The sequence below is a fragment of the Antedon bifida genome, chromosome 1 (assembly GCF_963402885.1).
Source record: "Antedon bifida chromosome 1, ecAntBifi1.1, whole genome shotgun sequence".
In the NCBI taxonomy this organism is placed as follows: domain Eukaryota; kingdom Metazoa; phylum Echinodermata; class Crinoidea; order Comatulida; family Antedonidae; genus Antedon; species Antedon bifida.
Genome location: NC_136226.1, coordinates 11,361,538 through 11,385,567, shown reverse-complemented (window position 1 = coordinate 11,385,567; position 24,030 = coordinate 11,361,538). Strand labels below are relative to the sequence as shown.

At 31.5% G+C, this 24,030-nt stretch overlaps 1 protein-coding gene across 4 annotated transcripts in view; it reads left to right on the top strand.

Moving 5' to 3' along the window:
• LOC144841869 (transient receptor potential cation channel subfamily M member-like 2) overlaps window positions 1–23,793 on the top strand; it is a 42,734-nt gene extending 18,941 nt beyond the window's left edge. For 2 of the 4 annotated variants that reach the window (XM_078698158.1, XM_078698167.1), the window contains 32 exons: window positions 3,633–3,715; window positions 4,387–4,573; window positions 4,720–4,900; window positions 5,719–5,894; window positions 6,136–6,313; window positions 7,022–7,214; window positions 7,433–7,635; window positions 7,881–7,981; window positions 8,320–8,454; window positions 8,750–8,803; window positions 9,045–9,282; window positions 9,598–9,612; window positions 11,521–11,737; window positions 12,018–12,243; window positions 12,339–12,476; window positions 12,884–12,984; window positions 13,234–13,357; window positions 17,433–17,561; window positions 17,967–18,215; window positions 18,334–18,508; window positions 18,792–18,942; window positions 19,398–19,594; window positions 19,697–19,829; window positions 20,039–20,135; window positions 20,327–20,435; window positions 20,660–20,817; window positions 20,925–21,121; window positions 21,306–21,392; window positions 21,587–21,692; window positions 21,802–21,945; window positions 22,342–22,455; window positions 22,686–23,793. In XM_078698158.1, coding sequence (XP_078554284.1) covers window positions 3,633–3,715; window positions 4,387–4,573; window positions 4,720–4,900; window positions 5,719–5,894; window positions 6,136–6,313; window positions 7,022–7,214; window positions 7,433–7,635; window positions 7,881–7,981; window positions 8,320–8,454; window positions 8,750–8,803; window positions 9,045–9,282; window positions 9,598–9,612; window positions 11,521–11,737; window positions 12,018–12,243; window positions 12,339–12,476; window positions 12,884–12,984; window positions 13,234–13,357; window positions 17,433–17,561; window positions 17,967–18,215; window positions 18,334–18,508; window positions 18,792–18,942; window positions 19,398–19,594; window positions 19,697–19,829; window positions 20,039–20,135; window positions 20,327–20,435; window positions 20,660–20,817; window positions 20,925–21,121; window positions 21,306–21,392; window positions 21,587–21,692; window positions 21,802–21,945; window positions 22,342–22,455; window positions 22,686–22,802 — 4,713 coding nt within the window. In that variant the 3' untranslated portion in view covers window positions 22,803–23,793. Of the gene's footprint in view, window positions 1–1,092; window positions 1,405–3,632; window positions 3,716–4,386; window positions 4,574–4,719; window positions 4,901–5,718; window positions 5,895–6,135; window positions 6,314–7,021; window positions 7,215–7,432; window positions 7,636–7,880; window positions 7,982–8,319; window positions 8,455–8,749; window positions 8,804–9,044; window positions 9,283–9,597; window positions 9,613–11,520; window positions 11,738–12,017; window positions 12,244–12,338; window positions 12,477–12,883; window positions 12,985–13,233; window positions 13,358–17,432; window positions 17,562–17,966; window positions 18,216–18,333; window positions 18,509–18,791; window positions 18,943–19,397; window positions 19,595–19,696; window positions 19,830–20,038; window positions 20,136–20,326; window positions 20,436–20,659; window positions 20,818–20,924; window positions 21,122–21,305; window positions 21,393–21,586; window positions 21,693–21,801; window positions 21,946–22,341; window positions 22,456–22,685 lie in introns of those variants that run through there. The other 2 variants (XM_078698140.1, XM_078698149.1) reach the window with 2 other exon arrangements.
• The last annotated feature ends 237 nt before the right edge of the window (window positions 23,794–24,030 follow it).

The window sequence follows — 24,030 nt, the reverse complement described above, 5'->3', positions numbered from 1 at the left end:
ATTTGTTGTTGTATGCTATAGCATTTAATGAGGTATTCATAACCTATATTTGTTAAGTTTATTCTTAATTTTGACTAACTCAAAGGTAACTTGTAAGTTTTCCTGCGCATACAAAACAATCTGAAGAACAAAAAAATTACATTAGGCCTATAATCAGGACCAAAGTCAGCATGATGTAGTCAAGGTGCTCGCCTCATCTGAAATTTTCAATTTTCACCACCCACCCCAATTCCCAGCATAGATCATCATATTTTATATTAATAATTGTATTTAAAGCAATCATTGCCTCTCACTACGGCCTTGCCATAAACAAATAAAAGATTATTTATCTATAAATTGTTTAAAAAGAAAGGGAGACTTATATGTCCATTCCTTGGAAATTTTCTTTAGAATATAACTTTATTCACAAATTCACAGAATTACAATCATGATAAATTACAGTTCTGTAAAGTAATTATGAGTACTGATACATTTGTTTATATATCTGAACCATTTAAAAATAATATCAATGTAAATGCCCTAAAGTTCTCCAACGAGGAAGTGAAAGTGGTTTATCAAAGAATCTTAAATTGTTTCAATTCTGTCTTAAGAAGTAATCAAGCTTGTACAGATCAATTGTTTTTATTTCCTGTTTCTGTATTAATATTGTCTTTATTTATCCTTGTTGTTCAGCAGTTTCAGCTACAGTGTTCTTAAAAACTGTATATTTATATATATAAAATAAATAAATGTCAAGAAGTTCATTTCACTGCAGTTTACTTTGAAAGTGTAAAAAAGTTGTTAAAATGCGCCGTCCTTTCTTCCATGACTTTAATTTAGGCTTTTGATTTGTATATTTATTGATACTCAACAAAGGGAGCTACAGTATACACATCATGGAATATCCCTGTAGTTAACAGTATTAACTTTGAAGGTCAACTGTTGTTAAACACATAAGGAAAATTGGTCATTGACCAAAAAAATCCAAAAAATGTATAGTCTCACACACCTTTTTTCATGCACAGCTAGTTTTCCAACTTTAATCTAAATAGCATAGGGGAACAAGCAGGAACCATAATTTTAAAATCTGATCCTACTGTCAAAAACATAGTGGAATGTTCCTAATGCTGTAATTGTACATAGCTGTTGTAGCATGGAATAGTACAGTAATTGGATGCCAATATTTATTTTTACTGAACGCATGAATCAGCTTCAGTAATGAGGAAATCTGTTAGAAATGCAGGTAGCACTTCTAGCTACACTCAAGTAGATGACAACAATATGGATACTGATGTGCAAATTGTTGTTCCAGTTATAGAAGAAACTGTAGGTCAACAACGATCGTCTGTGCATAGTGTCAAGCTAGAGAAATCACGAGGGGGTACATTTAAAAAAGAGATATCAATATTAGAAGATGAGGATGATGTAAGTAATATGTGATGTGACCTTTGATAAGTGCTGCTTTGTTGGATAAGCATTAAGCTAGAAATTACATGTGGGTAGGCCTTTCCGCTAGCATAGAGTAAGCTATATCATAAAATAATAAATGAAAAGGCATATTACAGGCATAGGCCTCGGTCTCTTCTTACTGTATAGGTGAATGAATGAATTTTTTGTTTTATATGTATAATTTATCTATCTATTTATCAAGTCAATGTCATATTATTATAAATGGCCATAGTGTTGGTACTGTAGATAGAACAACCATTTCTGTTATTTAGTAGCGTCTGCAGTACAATACCCTGATTGTACTTAAAGACACCTTCCCTACAATTTGTGACGTTTTGTAAAAATAATATATATTACGTTTTAAAAACATTAAACCATGTCATTCCTTGTCTTAAATTATGATAAAAAGTGAGAAACAACTACCTAAGTAGCTCGCGGCGATCGACCTCTCGTGGACGGTCTTAGGCCTAGCCTAGCTAGGCTTAGTTTTGTAGGCTTATTTTTCACATTTTTAACCGTTTAGCCTAGCTAGGCTTAGTTTTGTAGACTTATTTTTCACATTTTTAACCGTTTAAAGACGAAAAAAGTTATCGCAATAGGACCATATAGTATTATTTTTACATTAAATATAGTTTGTGATCTTAAATTAGATCTAAAAAACGTAGGGAAGGGGGCTTTAAACAAACAAAATAAGTGATATAAATAGGCAGTTGTTTCTAGTAGGCAAGGTTTTATTCTTTGAATTCTACTATTGTTATACTTTATGGTCAATTCAGGAAGCAAGGGGCATGGCATAAAAATAGATCCAAATATATAAAAAACTAAAAACAATATATTATAAATAATACAGTTTTTTTTCTCTTGATTAAAGACTATTCACAGTGGGTGATTCAAATGTAGGACTCCTTTAGATAAAATCCCCCCTAAAATTGTTCGATAAATCGTGACACAGGATAGGCCAGAGATTTAAACTACTAATTTTACCCCGTCATTTCCCACACTTGTACCACCAAGTCCTCAGAAATATACCCAATGAATGTGTCACCTTCACATATTTTTCCACACTACAGTACTACCACACCAGGCCCATGAAAATATACCCCGTAAAAACGGCACCTTCCCATATTTTCTCACACTACTACCAGGCCCACAAAAATATATGCATTAAATGTGGCATCTCCCCATATGCAAAAATATAAAAGTGAACCCCCGCGAGAATATTGAAACAGTTAAAGTATAGAAATGTTATTGTAAAGTTAGTTTATCTGTGGATAACAATAGGAAACTGCAGTATATTTCTTTCTGTTCATGTAATTTTTGTTAAATTAGTGTAATTGTGGAAAAGCCAATCATTAGGATAAAGGTATTTCTGACTTTCCTCTCATGAGATTGATGTCTATCTGAATTCATGCTGCTGGATACAAATTTGTGAGTGGAATTTATCTGTGATTGACTGATCCACTGTCTGTACCATTATGCTGATTAGCCATGCTTATTGAAGAATTATGTAAACAAAAGAGATTTTGGTTTCTTCACATATTAAACACTTCACATTTTACTAATGGTTTATTGTCACTATAGACAATAATGTTAGTTGAAAATATGTTATTGATCATTCTCACAAGGCATTATTGTTCAAAACTGAAAATCTGATGATTTTAGTTAGATAATACAGTACCTTTTACATTCAATCGTGTGAGTGTTACAGTATTAATTGGTTTAATTGGTTTTAATAACCTATTAAAACTGCACAATTAATAAAGATGTGTTGTCCCCTAAAAACATTTGTGTAGTCCATTTTGTAGTTTGTTTTTTTTTAAATCACTCCTGTAGAAAAAAAAATATTTTCACAATATAAAAAGACAAAAATTAATGGGTCCCGAAATAAACAGTTAACTTCAACCAAAAACCCAGTTTTTCAGGTAAATTAATTAAATTATTTATAAAACATTTATCTTCAGTTTCAATTTTTTCAATGAAAAATATTATTAAATGTTAACGCTTTTTATTATTAATCAAATACATGTTTCTAGACATACTGTAATTGTATACTAGCACTATTATACAGTATAATCTAAATATTCATAGTCATAGTCATGGCAGATATATTGATTGCAAGCAGACTTCTACATTTCCTTTTCCTTATTTTCAATTTGCGGTGTATTTAATTAGTATTTTGATTGGACTTTTTCTTTTTTATTTAGAAAAATCCTCAATGGATTCCAAATAACATTGATCAACGAGAATGCATTAACTACTCTCAACGACCGCTTGCAAAAAATGACGAGTAAGTATTCTTAACCTTGATTCATAAGCCTTGGGCTTCATGTTAAAATCTTAATGCTCTCACTGTCTGTTTCTGCTAAGAGCAAATAACCGATTAATATTAACTGTGTGAATAAATTATAACCAATTTCTTGGCAGTGTAGACAAACAGACAGATTTGAAATAATTGGTTAAATTGCCATTCTCATAATAACGGTTAAATACCCAATCAATTGCATGTTGAATCGTAAGTTAATCAGTTATCACTAGGCCTATGTATGCAACTTTATGAAATAACAGTTATTTCATTGACTCCATACATCTTGACTATTTAGCCACCAAAGTGCATTGTATGCTAGGTAATTTTGATGTATTATACTGTAGTCTACTAATGCCCTCTAATTATGGAAAATTGTAAAAAAAAATTTTGAAAAATAAGTTATATTTTTTAAAATAAAAGTTTATTCAGCATTATGACTCATTCAGACTCTTAGCCAAGTGCTTTTTATTATTTAGTGCAATTTATTTATTAGTAGTATGATTTGAAATGTCATTTTGCAGGGAGGTATAACCTTTCTGGTTTCATTAACTGACCTCATTATGATACAGAAAAATGTTCTTCTGAAATACTACATTATTATTGTTTTTTTTTATTATTGTATGATCACATTGGCCTACTTTTACTCTTTTCAGCCCACATAATCCAACGTGCCAGTGTGGAAATAAACGGTCATCCCATGATACACGGTATATTAACGAACATATACATAAAACAGAATGGAAAACAGAATCACATACACAAATTACACATACGAAGGCATACGGTGAAGTAGAATTTGTAGGGGCTATTGGTAGCTCTGGAACATTAAAACAGAAAAAGGTATGATTTTATATTTTTAATTATTTATTAGACTTCAAAACTTCAGTATACTACACAGTCAAGAGTGGCTACCAAACAGCTCAACATACACATTTAATCTCAGTTTATATAATTTTAAGAATATCAATTTTACTTCTCTTTTGTAGTATGTACGATTAGATCACTTGACCCAGCCAAACAAGGTACTTGAACTTCTTAGGGACCATTGGAAGTTAGGGGTACCTAAGCTTCTAATCTCAGTGACAGGAGGCGCTTTAAACTTTCATATGAATTTTAGGCTGCGAGAAGTATTTCGGAAAGGTCTGATCAAAGCAGCACTTAGCACAGGTACTGTATTTCTTATTTCATTCAATTTTGTTGTTCATATTAATGTTTATTTGTAAAAATGTTAGAGATTTTGAGCATACATTTTTCTGATAGGTTGCATATCAACTAACAATCCATGAGATGTTATACAAGATATGTTATCAAGTTAGCTACATTTCATTCATAACATCCTTTTTTACGATATTATTTGTGTCCTGTGTCTATATCCTGAGGAAATAAGGATTACATTTTATTGATATCTAAATGCATTGAAAATAATGACTGTGTTGTTGAAACTGGATGTCAATTTCCTTTCTTAGGAAGTTCTTAAGTTGGCCATTACACTAAGTGCATTATTATGTTACCCTTTGGTTTACCATCTAATGTCATTGGCATGAATACAGGATAAAACTTGGTCTATAGCCATGTTGTTAAACTGAACAGGAAAGATTATCATTGTATATTGATTGTGGTGTTTCAATTGGTGGCAATTTTTGTTGTAAATAAATTAACATTGGCCTTTAAACCCTTTGAGAGAAGAGTTAAAAGCAGGAAGATGTGAAATACTAATGTATGTAATGTAATTTCACTCTTCCCTGGTTAAAAGTTAACTAAAAAATAAACACCTATAAAATAATGGCCTACTGTCACATTTTGAGACGTTTTAGTCAGTATTATGCAAATATAGTAGGTTATAACTGATATTTATTCAAACTATGCTCAACGTAAGCTTGTTTCTTATTTTGGACCATATAAAATTGAGAGCTTTAGAGAACTTATTATTTTAAAATCTATTTATCATGGTTAACATTTAATTTTAATTATCTTATGATTTTCAGGAGCATGGATTATCACAGGAGGCACCCATGCCGGTGTTATGAAGTATGTAGGCGATGCTGTGCGAGATTACGCTCTAGCAAGTGGTGCTATGACGAGGAACAGCGTGGTCGCAATTGGAATTCCGTCTTGGGGTGTAATCAATCAAAAAGAGAAGCTAATCAAAGACATAAATGATGTATGTTTATTATAATATTTTTTTGTAGATGTGACAATGGGATACACATGGACTATGTATATAAAAATAAAAAAACATTAAGATCCTTCAATAAAACAATCATTTTCTCCACCTTTTAATACTGCAAATCTTTAATTTTACATTATATTAGTCTTTATGAAATATAAATGTTATTATATTATTAAATACTTGATTGGAAATAAAATACTTAATTATTATTTATCAAATTTTGTTGTTCTAGCCATACGCTCCAGCAAGTTATAGAATGGACCTTCCGGGAGGGGTAAAGCTTGACCCCAACCATACCCATTTCTTGCTTGTCGACAATGGTACATCTGGTAAATTTGGTGTCGAAATTAAACTTAGGGCAAAGATTGAGAAAGCAATTTCAGAACAAAGTATCGGTATTGGTAAAGATGGTAAGTTCAATGTATATGGGAATTTACAGGGTTAAAAAAATTACTATTGAATTAAATGTATAATTTAAAAATGAAAGTGATTCCATTTTATGTTGAAGTTTATCTATATTATACTGACTAAGAATCTGTTTGTATATTAGTCCATCCATGGAGAAATTATTTCTCCATGGTCCATCATACAGTAGAAGATTTAACCATGATTTGTCACTATCTTATACTGTACAAACACTAAATTATACAAACTTTGCTCTACTGTATGATAAAGGAACCATTATTACTTGAAATGACAAAATTGTCTTTATTATTAGGAATTGTAATTGTGTAGTTAGGCCTATAACGTGTGTAATCATGCAGAAAATGTTGTACCTTAGTGATGAGTAGCAAACAAACGCATCAGTGTAAGCATACATCATCAATAATGCTCTCTTTAATCAAATTAGATTTTTGTTGAGACCCATTACCCATAAGAATGTGTAAAGAGTGGACTTTAGGGTTCTCCTGGGTTTTTTCCAATGTCTGAGAACCCAGGATGGTGTAAATAAAATCAAGCACAATAGTGTGGTGATACCTACAATATTTTTTAATAGACTTAAATAAGACTTAATTTATAACATTAACTGCCCTTCGAGCCTGATACAAACTTTTCTCAAATATAAAAGTACTGTTGTGTTATTATTTTGATGATGATAATTATTATTATTATTGCAGAGAATGTATCTGTTCCTACGGTTTGTGTGGTGGTGGAGGGTGGTCCAAACACTATCTTCACTGTGCATCAGGCTGTTATGAATGGCACACCAGCTGTTATTGTGGCAGGGTCTGGAAGAGCTGCAAATATTCTTGCATTTGCTGCTCAAAGAGCAACAGAAGTTGAGGTTACAAACAGCACCGGCACTAAAGAGTATGTATACATGTTTATAATTATGTAAGATTACCAAATGTATATGAACTTTAAACAAAAATATGAGTGGAAATAATTTTAGTAAATATTAATTGATCTGCTAGATTTTAAAAAGTCATCCCTTCTAATTTGGTCTCTTCTACAGTATGTAGTGTTGAGACAAATATGCTGTTATTGAATTTAACAATTCGTACACTGTTTCGTCATTTTGTTTTTAGAAAAAAGATAGTTATTGGTCACAAGTTACGGGAAAAGTTAGCAGAAATGATCTCAAAAGAGTTCGGAGACAAAGAATTAGAAACACATCTGACCCGTATACAAGAGTGCGTTGAGAAAAATGACCTATTTAATGTATACGACATGGATGCATCAACTGGGGTCAAAGACATTGACGAAGCCATTTTACATGCTTTACTACGAGGTAAGACAGACTAAAAATATGTGACTTTCATAACTGTATAAGTTACTACCTGAAAGTTCTCAAGTTTTGGGTTTGTGTGGGCTTGAGCGGCAGTAAATTAGAATCAATCTAAACAATGAAACATAACTATTGTAAAGAAATGACTATATAGATATTATTGATGACTGATTAGGCTTAAATATTGATAAAGATGATTACTTTTATAATTTATATACAAATAATTTATTGAAATCTCTGTCGCCTAGCTAACAAGGGAAGCGTCCAAGACCAACTGAAATTGACCCTTGTGTGGAACCGTATTGACATCGCTAAAAGTGAACTGTTTACTGATGATAGAAATTGGAAGGTACTGTATATTTATATTTTTATTTGATTAATATAGTATAGAAGGGTATAAAGCTTTCAATTGATCAAATATTTTAACACTTGCTTATGTGTATATAGCTAGAGGTAATTTGTGATTAAAACGTTAACCAGTGTTTTAAATGCATAATCCTGAAAAGATTTTTTTAAAAATATTTTGACCTATGCATATTGTGTCATTGAGTGAGAAAGCATGTGCCAATGCCCCAGCATGCCCATAATGAATTAACATGACATGGGTTCTTAAGTTCAATTTAAAAGCTCACTGTATGGCCTAGGCAGCAATTATCTGTTTATTTTGTTTATGATTTTATTTTTCAGAAAGGAGAACTTCATTCTGCTCTACGTTATGCTCTTGTACACAATCAAGTTGACTTTGTCAAGTTGTTCCTAGAAAATGGTGTTAGTTTAAAAGATTATTTAACAGTGCGAGAATTAACTCTGTTGTACAATGAGGTAGGTATTTACTATCCTCAATGGGTAGTGTCTGCTATAGGATTACCTTTTTGTATTATTGGATTAACCTTGAAATCTCTTGAATTCATTTTATATTATTTTGTGTTGTATTTTTTACAATATTTTTTACAATATCATATTAAATTGAATTAAATATTTTAGACTGTCTTTCGAGGTTGTGTGTTACTTATTCTCAATTTGTATTTTTATGATAATATTAATTTCCTTATATATTAAGGATTAAAAGAATCATAACTAGGTAGATTAAAAATGTATGTTAATTTTATTTTTCCAGTTGAAAGAGAAAACACTTGTTTATGAGCACCTGGACAAACAAAGAGGTGCCAAGGTTTGTATCATTTTAAATATTTCTTCAAAAAAGTATTTCTTGGCAACCTTTCTGGTTAGCAAGTCGTATGGATGTGAAGAGAATTGTTGATATATTATTATAGTATATATATATACCCATTTATAATATACAGTACTGTAATGTACTGTTTTCAGCTTTGTGCCCTAAAGTTCTATTTTTTCTCTATATATTTCTTTTCTTCTTTTTTTATTTTGTTGACACTTCAATGTTTCATTTTTAGTCCACTAGGAAATTTACACTAGGCGATGTTGGGAAGGTTATAGAGGAGATGACAATGGATTCTTATGAGCCACTTTACCTACAAGACCAGGCACGTTACGTATTGACAGAGGCGGATATTGTCAATGAACCAATAGAGGAAGGCGTAGATGAGGGAGACACAGGAGCATTTGATTCGATGGCTCAAAATTCTTTATCAATGGGTATTGCTCAGGCTACAACTGGTCTTCTCCCTGGAGGTATGTATAAGAGCTCTAGCTACTGTAGGTTATTTTGAATATTAAATTGTTGGTAAAAGCCTTTTACAAGGTGTAAATATTTTGTGATTTAAGCTTTGTTTTATTCCATAGTCTTAATATTAGAACCAGCAGGGTTTTTTCAGAGTGTGTTTTGATTTTTATTATGTAACTTGAATAGTTTTAATTTACTATTTAGTACTTTTATTGTATTCCTACAGTATATTTACTTCAAAACATAATAGATATTTTGGTATTTATATACATATTTGTATCTAAAACACACTTAATATTTGTAATATTTTTTCCTACATTTAGCTGTGGGTAACTTTGGTAAGACTAGTTTTACATCAAGTATATGAGCATGTTTATTCACTAAATACAAATACAGTACAGTTTTTTGTGTATCAATGATATATAAATATATTACTTAACATATACGGTGTATACTGAAATAACAATATCCAAGTAATAAATTATGCATGTGCACAATGAACTAACACAACATCTAGGCCCTCAGAATATCACATATCAAAAGCTGAGTATTGAGTTTGGTCCACTACAGTATCATTATCTAGTCTCCCATCTTTTGAGATCACATCATTTTATAGCGAGTTGGTATCTTTGTGCTTAAAGAAAAAATGCACTTAATTTAAATTTGCATCATCAATGTGTTTTCTTCCAGTCGCAAGATATATTGGTAAATATAACATGTGCATATGGGTACATAATCATTGCATGAAAAACATGGCAACCGACATATAAATAGGGGAAATTTTCTGTTTTAAAATCAAGCATTTGACCCTAATTAGGATCTGTGTCCATGGTGAATTGTTGCATTTCTTACAAAATAAATAATTCTTTAATAACAGCAATTAACATTTCATTCAAATTTATTTGATAAAAATATTTTTACTCAAACATTAGGAAAAGAACATGCAACTTATTACTTTAAGCACTATACTATTATTTGATTTATTAATATTATTAAATTATAAGTTTTTAAGGTGGGGCTTTTAAGAATGTTTTATACAAACACATGGGCTATGTTAGTTGAAAGGTTCTGTTCATTTTAGAAAACATTTTCAGTTTTAGATTTTTTGTTTCTAAACTTGCAGTAGCATCATGAATTCACTAAAATGAATGTCATATATTTTCTGGGATAATAACATATAATATATATAATAACATTATTAATAATTATGCAAAATATATTTATTACATTTATACTGTCTTTAGTAATTACACCTAATTTTTTTTCACAAGGTCATGCAAAACCAAAAATTCCACAATTTTCAAAAGTATTTATTTTAACAACAATTCATATGGGATTAGAAAAGGCTTTTGTTTGTTTAGAATGTCACTTTAGAATGAGGAATGCTTGGCCAAAGTGTACCTCAACTAGGGTATTTATAATTCTCTTATAATAATAAATATATTAATAAATTGTTTTGTGTAAGAAATACAGTAATCTAATATGCTACCACATCTTTGGAAAATTCAGCAATGCAATAGCATTTTTTACTTCAAAAATAAGTGTTTAGGTGTAATATAATGTTGTAGTATAATACAGTAAATACATTTAGATATTATCTTTAACACAATCATTAAGAAAGCATTCTATTTAAGAAGTAGATTTGGGAGATTTTTATTTTATTTTTTGTTACTCTTTGTTTAATCATTGTAGAATGAATTTATTTTAGATTTAGATCTTCAAAGAAGGTTTCTTTCTTTCTTTATTTAATTTTTCGTTTAACCAAATTAGCAAAAATATCTATCTATAATATATGTTTTTCTTTCACATTAATTTTTGTTTTGTTTGATAATATAAATTTATAGCATAAAAGTATTTTTTACTCATTCAATATAGAATTGCCAAATGTTTTTAATTCAACCAGTAAATTAAATTTCCTGATCTATTATAAGAAAAACAGGAAATTACATTGCCGCTCCTCTATTTGACGTTTAGCCATGTAAACATTCAAAATCAATTTTTTCATCTCAGGCACTCAGTGTTGTTTTACATTATGAGAAAGAAATAATTTTTTTTTTTTTTAAATCTAATTGATGAAAGATAACATAGACTATAAAGGGGCACTTTCACATACAAATCTTAGGCATTGAGAGAGAAGTGCATTGTAGTTGGAAATGACATAATTATAAGAAGACTCCCATGATTATTTGGAAAGTTTGGAGGTCTGCACATATAATAATATTAATGTATTTTCTATTAATTTTTAGCTCAAAATTCAAGAGGGAATTTAAACACATTTGATAACCCAATACGAGAACTTTTAATCTGGTCGGTACTACAAGGTCGCAAAGAGATGTCTCAATTCTTTTGGGAGGAATGTAAAGAAATGATATCAGCAGCACTGACATCATCAATGATTCTTAAGTTTATGGCCGAGAAGGAAGATGACGCTGACTACAAAGAGCACTTGGATGAACTTTCAGAGTAAGGTTTTTATAAACCATGTCTGCCATGTCCATATATGGGCACATTACACTACATAAAGTTTGATAGTGTAGGCAAAGCTTTAGAAACATGTTTAAAATAGAAATCCTTCTGTTCTAGTATAGCCCCTCCAATAAACTTGGTTATGAACTGTAGACATGTAGATTAAATAATACTGTATATTTATTCAAACATGAACAACAACTAATTTTGTGTAGTAGACAATCCAAATTTTTCTTAAAATTAAATTCTAATAACTCTCTTCTGTTTTATGAAACAGTTGGTTTGAAGACTTTGCAATTGGAGTCCTCAATGAGTGTTATAACGAAGACGAAGAAAGAACATCTATCATCCTCGTGCGTGAGCTTCGCCAATGGGGGCATGCTACATGTTTAAGTTTGGCCGTTAATGGAAATATGAAGAAGTTTGTTAGTCAGCAAGGTGTTCAAAATTTATTAACTGAAATCTGGATGGGAAAACTGTCGAAAGATAATAAAATGCATACTGTAAGTATTTCTCATTTGTCTTAGTCATCAAAAATGGGAATTGATGCATTTTTGGTTGTTTTATTTAATATGAAAAATCAATTGTTTATTAACAGTTGGCCATTTGCGTGATTTTCCCACCACTCATCTACTCTCTCATAAAATTCCGTGAGGATGAAAACGATGAAGAAGAGGAAGAAAGTAATCTTGTTAGAAGATCTAGTTCAAAACGCAAGAAGTCAATGAAACCAGTAGTAAGTGCAATTTATTCAATCGATTATGTTATTACAAGTAATGAATACATTTCTGGTCTGACAAAGATCTGTAACATTGTCCTGCATAATGGAAAATTATTCTACTGCAGTTACTGCAGTAACTAAATTTTATTACCTGTTTTTGCAAATATAATTATGGTCATACACATTGTTTATTTCAGTGAATTTGTCATACACTTCTACATTAACAAACAATAAAAACATACATTATTGCATTAAAATATATATAGTTACTGCAGTAACTGCTGTAATATAATTTGTCTGCTTGTCATTATAGTACCTTCATCTTTTTATAGTCAATATCTATGAACCCTATGTTTTCACCCTTTTTTCAACTAGTTTTGTATGATTACATTCAATATATTAAATTGCAATTACATTTCTAGAATGGTAACAATATTGAAGGTGACCAACTTGGCGAAAGCCTAAAAATGGTGAAGGTCCAAGGGCCTACAGTGAATGGAACAGAGGCTGGAAAACAAGACCAGTGAGTTTTTTTTATACGCCCATTTATATTTTATTTTTAAAGGGATAATCACTGGGTTTTTTTTCTAGAAAATCTGCATTTGATATTTATTTCTATGCAATATATTAAACGAATTAGGACCATAAATTAAAATCATAATTGATATCCAAGGAAAACATTTTTTTTCTAATTGATTCAAAGAGGCCTCAAAACAATTAAGCTTATAAATATATTTAATCTGAATGAAAAACATCTTTTTATATTTTGTAGGGATGATGAGTACTATCACACTACACATGATGTTGACATTCGAGACAGTGGAAAGGAACTCTCATGGTACCAACGTTTTAAACTCTTTTATGATTCTCCAAGAATTACATTTACTCATAACTTGGTAAGCTAAATATTTGTTTAATGGATCACTTGACCAATTAACTAAGCTTCCTGACGCAATATTGTAATATAATGTTGTTATGAGGTACTTTGTAAGGAAGACTCTTTACTCGCTTTGCTGTCGTAACATATATTATTTATTCAGAATATACTTGATACAATAACTGAATAACTAACTGACTAAGGAACAGAGGATTAGTGATGCTGGCTGTAAGGTGTGCGCTCTGTAAAGTGGCTGTAAGGTGTTCTTCTGTAAAGTGGCTGTAAGGTGTGTGCTCTGTAAAGTGGCTGTAAGGTGTGTCTGGGCTCTTCTGAAACTTGGGAGTATATCGGCTTCGGTTCATTTACATATGTCACTACGTAATCTGTGAGGGTAACGATTGGTTCTAAGTTGATCCAGGGGTGTTTAAGTGGGAGTGATTAACGGTATAATAAGGTGTTTCAATGATGGATGACACTGTCAAATCTGTACTTAAATAGTGTCAATCTCTCCTGGTTTAACGATGGGAAAGGTCAAATGTTAAACTAAGTGTTTTCTTTAGGGATTCTTATTATAAACTAAATGGACATTTAAAACATCTGGACAAACTCTCCTCTGGACTTTCTGGGTCAAGTTTGTGAACTTATTGAATTCTGATACAAAGGTTGATTTCTTAATTATAAAAGTAGGCCTATATCATTACATTACATCCCTCTGTTTCCCCTTTTTTTTTTTTTAATCTATTTAAAATATAAAAATGGTTATAATAGTGGCATGCAAAATTAAAGTTATATAAAAGGAAAAAAACATGATTATACATATAAGCAAAAATTGAGTTAGCCAAAACCATTGACTCTGAAGTGTAACCGTATCACTTTCACTCTCTCTCTTCTCTCTCTTAAAAAAAATGAAATTAAAACTGAATTTTGTATAAAATTTCCGGAATTTATATAAAAAATTTGGAAAAAAAATGTATAAAGAACAAAAGTTTTCTTCAAGATCGACATAATTGTGGGTCCGTTGCTTTGGAGGCATGCTACACTCGGATTACCGAAATAAAGACATCACAACGGTTGGGTTTCCCTAAAGAACATCGGTCAAGAAGGCAACTCTTGTTAATTATGCACTCTAATCTATAATAACGGTATTCGCGTAAATCAAACAAAATCGGTCAAAATAAAAATACAAAACTTAAAAATAGTATGTTACATTGAACATACATCAAATCGTGCGACAACTTATCGCATTCTAATGGCCTTCAAACATAAATCAATCAAATTAAAACATAAAACTTAAGAAAACTGTGGCTGATTAGCCTAAAATCAAAATATCAAACTTAATCACTTAAACTTTAAAAGAAACAAACGTGTGTGTCCCGTTGACACAAACTTATCCACAATATATCGTTATCATCACAACTTTATCGATTTAAGCATTTATTTTCACAGGTAATTACGATTTCAATCGGTCGACAAATTCGACTTTTGTACTTAATGTAAAAATACAATTAAAAGTACTAAGAAAATCTCCTGTTCTTATATCAATTAATTAATTAATGCTTGAGATTAACGACTCAAAGGTTAAACAAAATATTTGTTACAAAATGATTGTCGTTCTTTTCAATATCTCAATATATCGATCATCAAAATTCAAAATTAATCATTATCAAACTCGTTACAAAATCAATACTTAATCATAAATTCAATTCTCTTTTAACTGAAATCACATCGTTACTAAACAAATCAAATCAAATACGTAGACTATGCTATCATTAATTTAGCAAATGTCGTAATTAAAAAAAATTCTTGCAAAAAATTAAATCAGTAACTTGTTGCATTATACAAACGTTTTATGAATCGTTTTGGCGATCCACTTATCGGTATCTGTTTATCATTAATAATCTCTTTAATCAATTTATCTGTATCGTTATATCTGTCGATATTCCACCAAAATTTTCGAACATTGGATTCGTGTTTTGTTTTATCGGTGTTACATTTGGCTGAAGTCGGTTTAGAATACGAAACTAAAACTTGGAAATGTCCTGCTTTAAATCTACCTCGGTTTAATGTCATATTTGAATCATTAGGTGCTGTCATAATTAAATTAGTTTGTTCCTTAATTTGTTCTTCTTTCATTTGGAATGGGGCTGCTAATCCCATGTTATTCTCTACACAGTCAATGTAAGGTTGCAAGTTAAGGGGTTCTACTTTAGTTGGATGTGTAAGGGTATCTGATTGCAATTGGGTGGGTGTCCTATCATGTTCGTCGACAAATTAAACGTTGTTTTCGTCATTTACTACGTTAACGGTATTCTGAATGTGTTCGTTGTTATCGGTGGTTTCATTTTATTATTATGATTATTTTAACAATTTAAAAAAAATTTTAAGTGTATACCATGAACTTTCACACTGGGTTACAATTCAAAATGGTTTTGACTTACCCCAATGCTTCGGATCCAATTAAAAACGAATTAAAGGAAATGCAAAAAGTGTTCAACAATGTTCAAATGTTCAAACAACGAATTAAAGAAATGTTAAAAGTGCTCATCAATGTTCAAATTTTCAAACAACGAACTCAAAAAAAAAGTGAAAGGTGTTCATCAATGTTCAAATGCTCGAAGTTCAAAATTAAAAAAAAGTAAATGTTAAAAAAAAAAACGTTCTAAAAAAAACTTGAAAGTGTCCAAACGAAACGTTCTTGTCCGCTTGCTTCTGTTTTCCGTCTTGAGTCTTCTTGTGTCTTCCTTGATTATCTTCTTTATCTTCATCAAACGGTTATACGAAATTAAAAAATTCTGCTTCTCTTGATCCAGTTAAAATGCTGTCTTGAAAAAAAAATTCTGCTTCTCTTGATCCAGTTAACTGCTTAATTGAAAAAAAAACTCTGCTTGTCTGATTAAAATATAAATTTTAGCTTGTCTTCGTGTAATTTTCGGTTTTCTCCTATCAAACAATTATCTGACTGGTGGCTGGTTTTCTTCGTCTTCGTCTCTTGTTCTGTTTCAAGAAATTATCTCTTGCTTTTATTTTCTGCTTCAATTGTCTTTATGTTAATTTTCTTGTAAATTTTGGTTTCCTCGCTCTGTCCCTTGTAAAATTTGGGTCTTCCACCATGTAATATAATGTTGTTATGAGGTACTTTGTAAGGAAGACTCTTTACTCGCTTTGCTGTCGTAACATATATTATTTATTCAGAATATACTTGATACAATAACTGAATAACTAACTGACTAAGGAACAGAGGATTAGTGATGCTGGCTGTAAGGTGTGCGCTCTGTAAAGTGGCTGTAAGGTGTTCTTCTGTAAAGTGGCTGTAAGGTGTGTGCTCTGTAAAGTGGCTGTAAGGTGTGTCTGGGCTCTTCTGAAACTTGGGAGTATATCGGCTTCGGTTCATTTACATATGTCACTACGTAATCTGTGAGGGTAACGATTGGTTCTAAGTTGATCCAGGGGTGTTTAAGTGGGAGTGATTAACGGTATAATAAGGTGTTTCAATGATGGATGACACTGTCAAATCTGTACTTAAATAGTGTCAATCTCTCCTGGTTTAACGATGGGAAAGGTCAAATGTTAAACTAAGTGTTTTCTTTAGGGATTCTTATTATAAACTAAATGGACATTTAAAACATCTGGACAAACTCTCCTCTGGACTTTCTGGGTCAAGTTTGTGAACTTATTGAATTCTGATACAAAGGTTGATTTCTTAATTATAAAAGTAGGCCTATATCATTACATTACAATATACTTCTTCAAAATAGTTATCAAATTATCATTCCATTATATACCGGTAATTTATATCTGAAAAATGTCATTTCTATTATCACCTAAGTACTGCTTACACTTACTGTAAACAAGGCAATCTAAGAACAGGATGCTGAGCTCTGGAGATCAAAGGGGTTATCTGTGGCTGCCACATGACCAGTTCAATGCCTCTTAACAGACACCACCAGCCGCGGAGAATATGTACATAGTACAGTACTGTTAGTATTTGTCGAAGCCAGACATAAGATCAAAGGACTGTTCCTATTTTGGCAAGGCGAGCTCAGTCTCCTGTTGTTAGATTGCTTGCTGTAAACTACAACAATTCTTGATTTCAGATATTTTACTTCTTATTCCTGGGGCTCTTCAGCTATATTATGTTGGCAAACTTTAATCCAAAAGTATCAGCTGCTGAATATGTTCTTGTCTTCTGGATGATAACGTTATTTACTGAAGAGTTTCGTCAGGTTAGTTGATTTATTAGCATTTTATATTTTTACCAATTGCACATGGATTTAAATGGTTTCTATATTCATATAGCCAAAACCAAACTTTCTGAATACAACTGCTGAAGTTTTATTACTTCATTATTATTATCTACTTGCATACTGCAACCAGATTTTCCTAAAAGAGAAACAGGCATTTTGGAACTATTCAGGAATTACTGGTTTTTTAGGGTGGCTAAAAAATGATTACAATCACATTATCATTTGAAGAAATAATTATTGATTTGACTGCAATTTATTTTGCTAAAGCTACACTTGCCCAACATTTTTAATTTTTATACTATATTGTATAATTATTGTATTGATATGCTGGTCAAATAAATAAATGAGACGAAAAAACAACATTTCTTCTTTTGAATGTTTCAGATAGCACAAGGTGAATCGCATCGATGGTGGCTACGTCTGCGATTCTGGATAACAGATTATTGGAACTTAGTTGATCTGGCAACCCTTATTCTCTTCAGCGTTGGTTTTGTTATGCGTTTGTACACGATAACGTTTTCGGCAGCTCGTGTCATCCTCGCAATCGATCTAATGATATTTTATATTCGTCTATTACAAGTGTTTTCAGTCAACAAGAATCTAGGACCAAAGTTGATCATGATTAGTAAAATGGTAGGCTTCTGTCAATATATATTTATTTTGATAATTGTTCATCTCTGCAGTTATGTTGTGTATTTTCCTTTATCTTGCTTTTGTATCTGATAATTTATCTGAATATTTTTTTATACAGATGGTGGATTTAGCCTTCTTCATGTGCATATTGTTTGTGTTCTTGATAGCCTATGGCGTTGCATCTCAGGCCATCATGTTCCCAAACACATCTGGATTCTTTCCAATAGTCAAAGGAATAATGTATAAGTCATACTTCCAGATGTATGGAGAACTTTTTCTTGAGGATATTGAAGGTAAAAACTACTGAAATCACACATTTTATTTAAAATATATTAATAATAACCCAGGAGCAACTTTGATATATCTATATGTATGATTATCAACTAGATTTATCTATCAATATCAGTAACATTGATTATGCTTTGATACATTTCCATCTTATTAAAAATACATACAAAGATTATATAAAATTGAAAAAGCAAAAAGCATTTGCTATACTCAACGATTGGCATAAACAATCCTTTAAATTTAATGTATTGTTTTCTGTCACATTTCCATCATTTAACTACATTTCAGTTGAAGAAGGAAGCTGTACTGTGTCTAATGGAGTTGTTGGTGACCTTGATGACCCTTGTCCTGAATTCACATGGGTCGCCATCATCCTTCTCAGTGGTTACATGTTGTTCAGCAATGTCTTACTTCTCAACCTTCTTATTGCAATGTTTAGGTACGGTTGTTATATTTCATCCATTCCACACATATCAACATATTAGATAGCATTGTCTACACTATCAAATCAGTTTGAAGTGTATATGTGCCCAAATATGGTAGTGATACAGGGCATGCCCAAATATGGTAGTGATATGACATCATCATGTCTGTATATTTCATCACATTTTTTTATCACATAAAGTTTGATAGTTTTGTAAACAGAGCTAAACACAGTGTAGGCAAAAGAATGTTCTCATCAGTAGAGCAGGAGATGGTATAGGTGAAGATAAACAAATATACTATGCTTTTTTCCCATATTGCCATTCAATAATATATACAATTACAATTTATACATATTGGCAGGGCAGTAGCCACCAGTACAGTTAGTAAGGTTTCAACCTGACTCTCTTCCGAAAACCAGACCACTTTATTTCTCGTGGCTACATCCTGATTTCTGTTTTTTTCTTCCAGTTACACATTCTCAGCAGTTCAAGATAACACTGACCAATACTGGAAGTTCCAGCGTTTTGAGATTATTCAAGAATATTTCAGTCGTCCACCTCTGGCACCCCCATTCATCGCCATATCGCATGTTTACATTCTAATTGCGTATATTCTACGTCACTTTGGGAATTTAAAATGGTTAGATAGTTCCTCCGGAAGTCTCAGTAAGTATAATACCACACCTTTGTTTGACAAAGCTTAAAAATACTCCATGATAATATTTGTGGTTTTTTTACCCTTTTGCTTTAAATTATTTGTAATCTTAGAGCAAAGAGTGTCAGAAGCTGAGATCAAACATTTGTCGTTGTGGGAGTCGTTGAACGGCGAGAATTACATGGCAGGAGAACGACAAAAACAGCAACAAGATATCAATGAAAGAGTGCTGTCATTGATGGAAAAGTATGTATCACTCATCACCATATTGCCTAAAATAATTATGAAAATAACAAAACCCAGTGAACCTTAAAGAGGCATGCACAGAAAATGAAAAAACTTTTCTTTTAAAAATAGCAATTTCATTAATTCTAAAATGATATAGTGCCTTGTATGAATACTGCATAACAATTCCTCATTTGATTTTTCTCCCAATTTAATTTGTTATTTTTTAGGGTTGATGAAATTAATCAGAAAGTGGAAGTAGGACCGCAACAGACAGTCCTTGGGGGAGCTGCTTCTAATGCACGAATCGATAGACTCGAAGATCAGGTTTGTGATTCTATGCTTTTTATGAAACTTCTTTCCCTTTTTGTTTATTTTATGCGAAATTTAAGAATAAGGTTTAGATAAATGTGATGAGAACGCTTACTATGAATCGTTTTACAATACAAAAATGTTAATATCACATGAATCATTAACATTTTTGGTAATGAACCAATGTTAACTTTTTCCATTAACAGATGGATCGTATTAATATGGCAATAGACTGGTTAATCCAAGCACACATAGAACATGGAATGGGATGTAAAAGTGGTGCACCAAAATTAAAAGAAATTGCATACAAAGAAAGTGAGTACAATGGAAGTTTGATATAAAATGTGTCTAAATTTATTACAAATAATATGAATAACGTGTGACCTTTACCCCTGCAACGATCACATTTAGTATGTGAAATTCAAACTGGCTCTCTGTCATGCTTTTTAGTTCACTATTACAATGAATAGAAATTGAAATACTGATTATATCTAGTGTTTTGGTACTAAATTATTTTATATTTCCTTATTATTTTCCAGGCAAAGAAGACTTCGTTGCTGATGAGGAAGAGGCTTACAAAGTGCCCACAACGTTGGAAGAGATTGGTATCATGATCCACAAGAAAGCGCGACAGAGTCCGTACCCCGGAACAGCCATACGCAGGAGCTATGTGCCAGACAGTAAAGTTCCATGGGAGGTATTTGAACAATACTTTTTTTTATACCTTATCATATTAAAGGTGGTACATTTTTAAATTACAATTTTTTGAAATAAATATAATTAAATGTTTTTTTGTTTATAAAGGCGGGTTTTTCTAATTACACACCAAGGGAATACACACATGAATGTGTTCTTGCAATGCCTCACTGGGCAGATGTTGACCTGATGGCCATGTCATCGGATAAACGACCCATGTTACCTTTCAACTGTGAAGATTCAACCTGTAAAGTTGATCGTAGAAGTTATTTACAAATTTACACTGTAAAGGATGGCCTTCCGTTGTAAGTTGTCATATTTTAATGTTTGTCAACACTTTAATTTGAAACTATCAGTTTTACTAAATTAATTATCAGGTTCTTCGGAGCCTCATTGGTATAAAGTACAATCAATTTGTGAAAAATGAGGCATAGAAATGTTGTCAAGTTTGTGGTTTAGCTTTGCTAAAGCTATTGATTTGTCTTGCAGGAATCCAAAAGGCAGAACTGGTATGACAGGGCGTGGTCTTCTTGGACGTTTTGGTCCAAATCATGCAGCAGATCCAATAGCAACAAGGTAAGCAAACGAATTTTTTTTTTTTTTATTATTGTCACAGTAAAATATAAATATTTATAATTTATACACTATAAAAAGTTTGTTCAGGTAATCCTGAAATATTTATCTTTAGTGTGAGCTCTGAAATTTCTAAATTCAGTTCTTATTTTCTGAATATTTCAATACATTTAATTTATTTGTGAAATGTATTTCAGATGGAAATTGAAAACAGATGGGTCACCATTGCTAGACAAAGACAAGAAAGTTCTGGAGTTTATAGCTATTCAACGCAAGGACAACCAACAATGGGCGATACCTGGAGTATGTATATTTCTTACTTATTGGTTGGAAAATAAATTTAAGACTTTTGTAACCGACTAGCATATTATATTTGACTAGCATATTTATATAATGTCTGTTTTTTAATCAGGGTATGGTTGAACCAGGTCAGAAGGTCAGTGAAACCCTAAAACGTGAGTTTAGTGAAGAGGCTCTTGGCCAACTATCAAAAAGCGAGGAAGAGAGAGCGGAAATAGGAGAACATATTAAAACACTCTTTTCAAACGGAATTGAGGTAAGTGATCATGCCGTAGGCTTATCTAATGAGAAATTTAAAATGGAGAATGTCATTCTATTTGTATAAGAAGACCTAGAAATTGGAAATGGAGATATAGTACAACCCCTTATTTGGGATACCTCTATTAAGGGGACACTTTCCCATGAAACGAACATGTAGAAATATATGTTTGAACACTAGAGCCAAGCCCTATTCAGGTTACACCACTATTAAAGCAACACTTTGTTTGGGTCCCGAAGGTGTCCCCTTAATTGTGGTTGATCCTCTTGATGGCTGAACATCTCAGTTTTGTTATTGTACCAAACTGCTAGATAAAATCAATTTATATTGCCAAAAATAGCATATTAAACGCATGTACATTTATAAACCTTGAAAAAATTGTTTATTTCATAGATTTACAGAGGGTATGTTGATGACCCTCGAAACACGGACAATGCCTGGATGGAAACGGTTGCTATGAACTACCATGATGACTCAGGGGCCGCATTTGGGGAATTTAAACTTGAGGTAAGTAGAAAAAATTAATACTTAAGATGCTTTCACATTGCGGAGCATGAAATACCTCGCTTGACAAAGGATAGCTGAATTCATGATCAATGTGAAAGCATGCTTAACTATCGCGATATTTTTCTCCGATCGCCAGATCAAAGCTGGAATTATAACTATATGTGAAAATAATTACACACACACAAACTAAAATTGAATAAAGATGTTTATGGCTATTTTTCTCTTTGTAGGCTGGGGATGATGCCCAAAGTGTACGATGGCAACGAGTAAGCTCAAAGCTTCCGCTGTTTGCTAGTCATACAGCAATGTTACGCAAAGTTGCTGAATTACATAATGCAGCTTTTTAACCAACAGGCAGACATTGGAAATTGTTTCTATAGATGGTACATTAACCTGGACTCAATGACTGAATGTTTCTAACACTGTCTTACTTTAGCCCAAAATGTGTAGTAACTTTCCTACAAAATAATTCATGGTGTTAGGGAACTCAGTACATCACATGGTCCTTAGGGGTGTGATTATAGGGTCAGTGTGTGTTGGTACTATTTTATATCGTGTGTAAGATAATATTATTGTGATATATTTGGTTATTTTATATTTATTCTGTAAATTTTACATTTTCAGTTTTTTTTATATTTACATTCCAAAAGTAAAAATATTTTTTTTTTTAAACATTCATTTTATTATTTTATTTTATTTTACTATTCCAGGTGTGTTTATACAAGTTATCTAAACGTAGAACATTATTTTATTAATAGATGTATTACATTTGAAAAAGGACACAAACAAGACACCATTTTAGAATTCCTGAGATTGTGCCAAATTATTGACTAGGTATACTTTTTATTAAATATCTCTAAACAACTAATAAAAAAAGACATTTATAAGGTGTTATAATTGCTATTATGTCTGCAGAGAATGTAATTATAAATATAAAACAAATGTATAATTATGACAATGTGATATTTTAAGAACTTCATAGAAATAGTATGTTATATCATATGAACAAATATATTATAAATATAAAGTATTAGATTTAGTTAATATATTATAATTTAGTAAAATTTAATTAGTCTGGTGTCTGAAGATAGAGGATAGTATTTGAATATACAGTATGACAATGGTGACGAGCACTAAAGCATCATCAAGATAATGTGTCAAGAAAGTCATGCTATACAGTGTATTTAAAAGGCATAGGACTATATATTGTATTATAGACACTTACATTGTGTTTTAATGTGATTTATTTTAGCAGTGTGTGATATATCTTTTTAGATTGTACAAATATTTTGTATGTATTTATAGCAGTTCATGTTGAAATATAAATTGGCATGTAAAGCAAGTTTCAATGTTTTTTTTAAAATGGGTTTGTAGGGAGAAACTAACACTTAAATCAACTGTGATGACATAATTATTCCAAGAAATTATGAACAAAGCTGAACTCAACTCACAATAAGTAACACACAATTCCGCAAAATAGGTCATCATAAGCGGGGTTATGTTGTATTGAGTCAAAGATGTTTCGTAACTGATGAAAGGAACTATATGCAACTCCAACTAGCACTATTAGTAGAG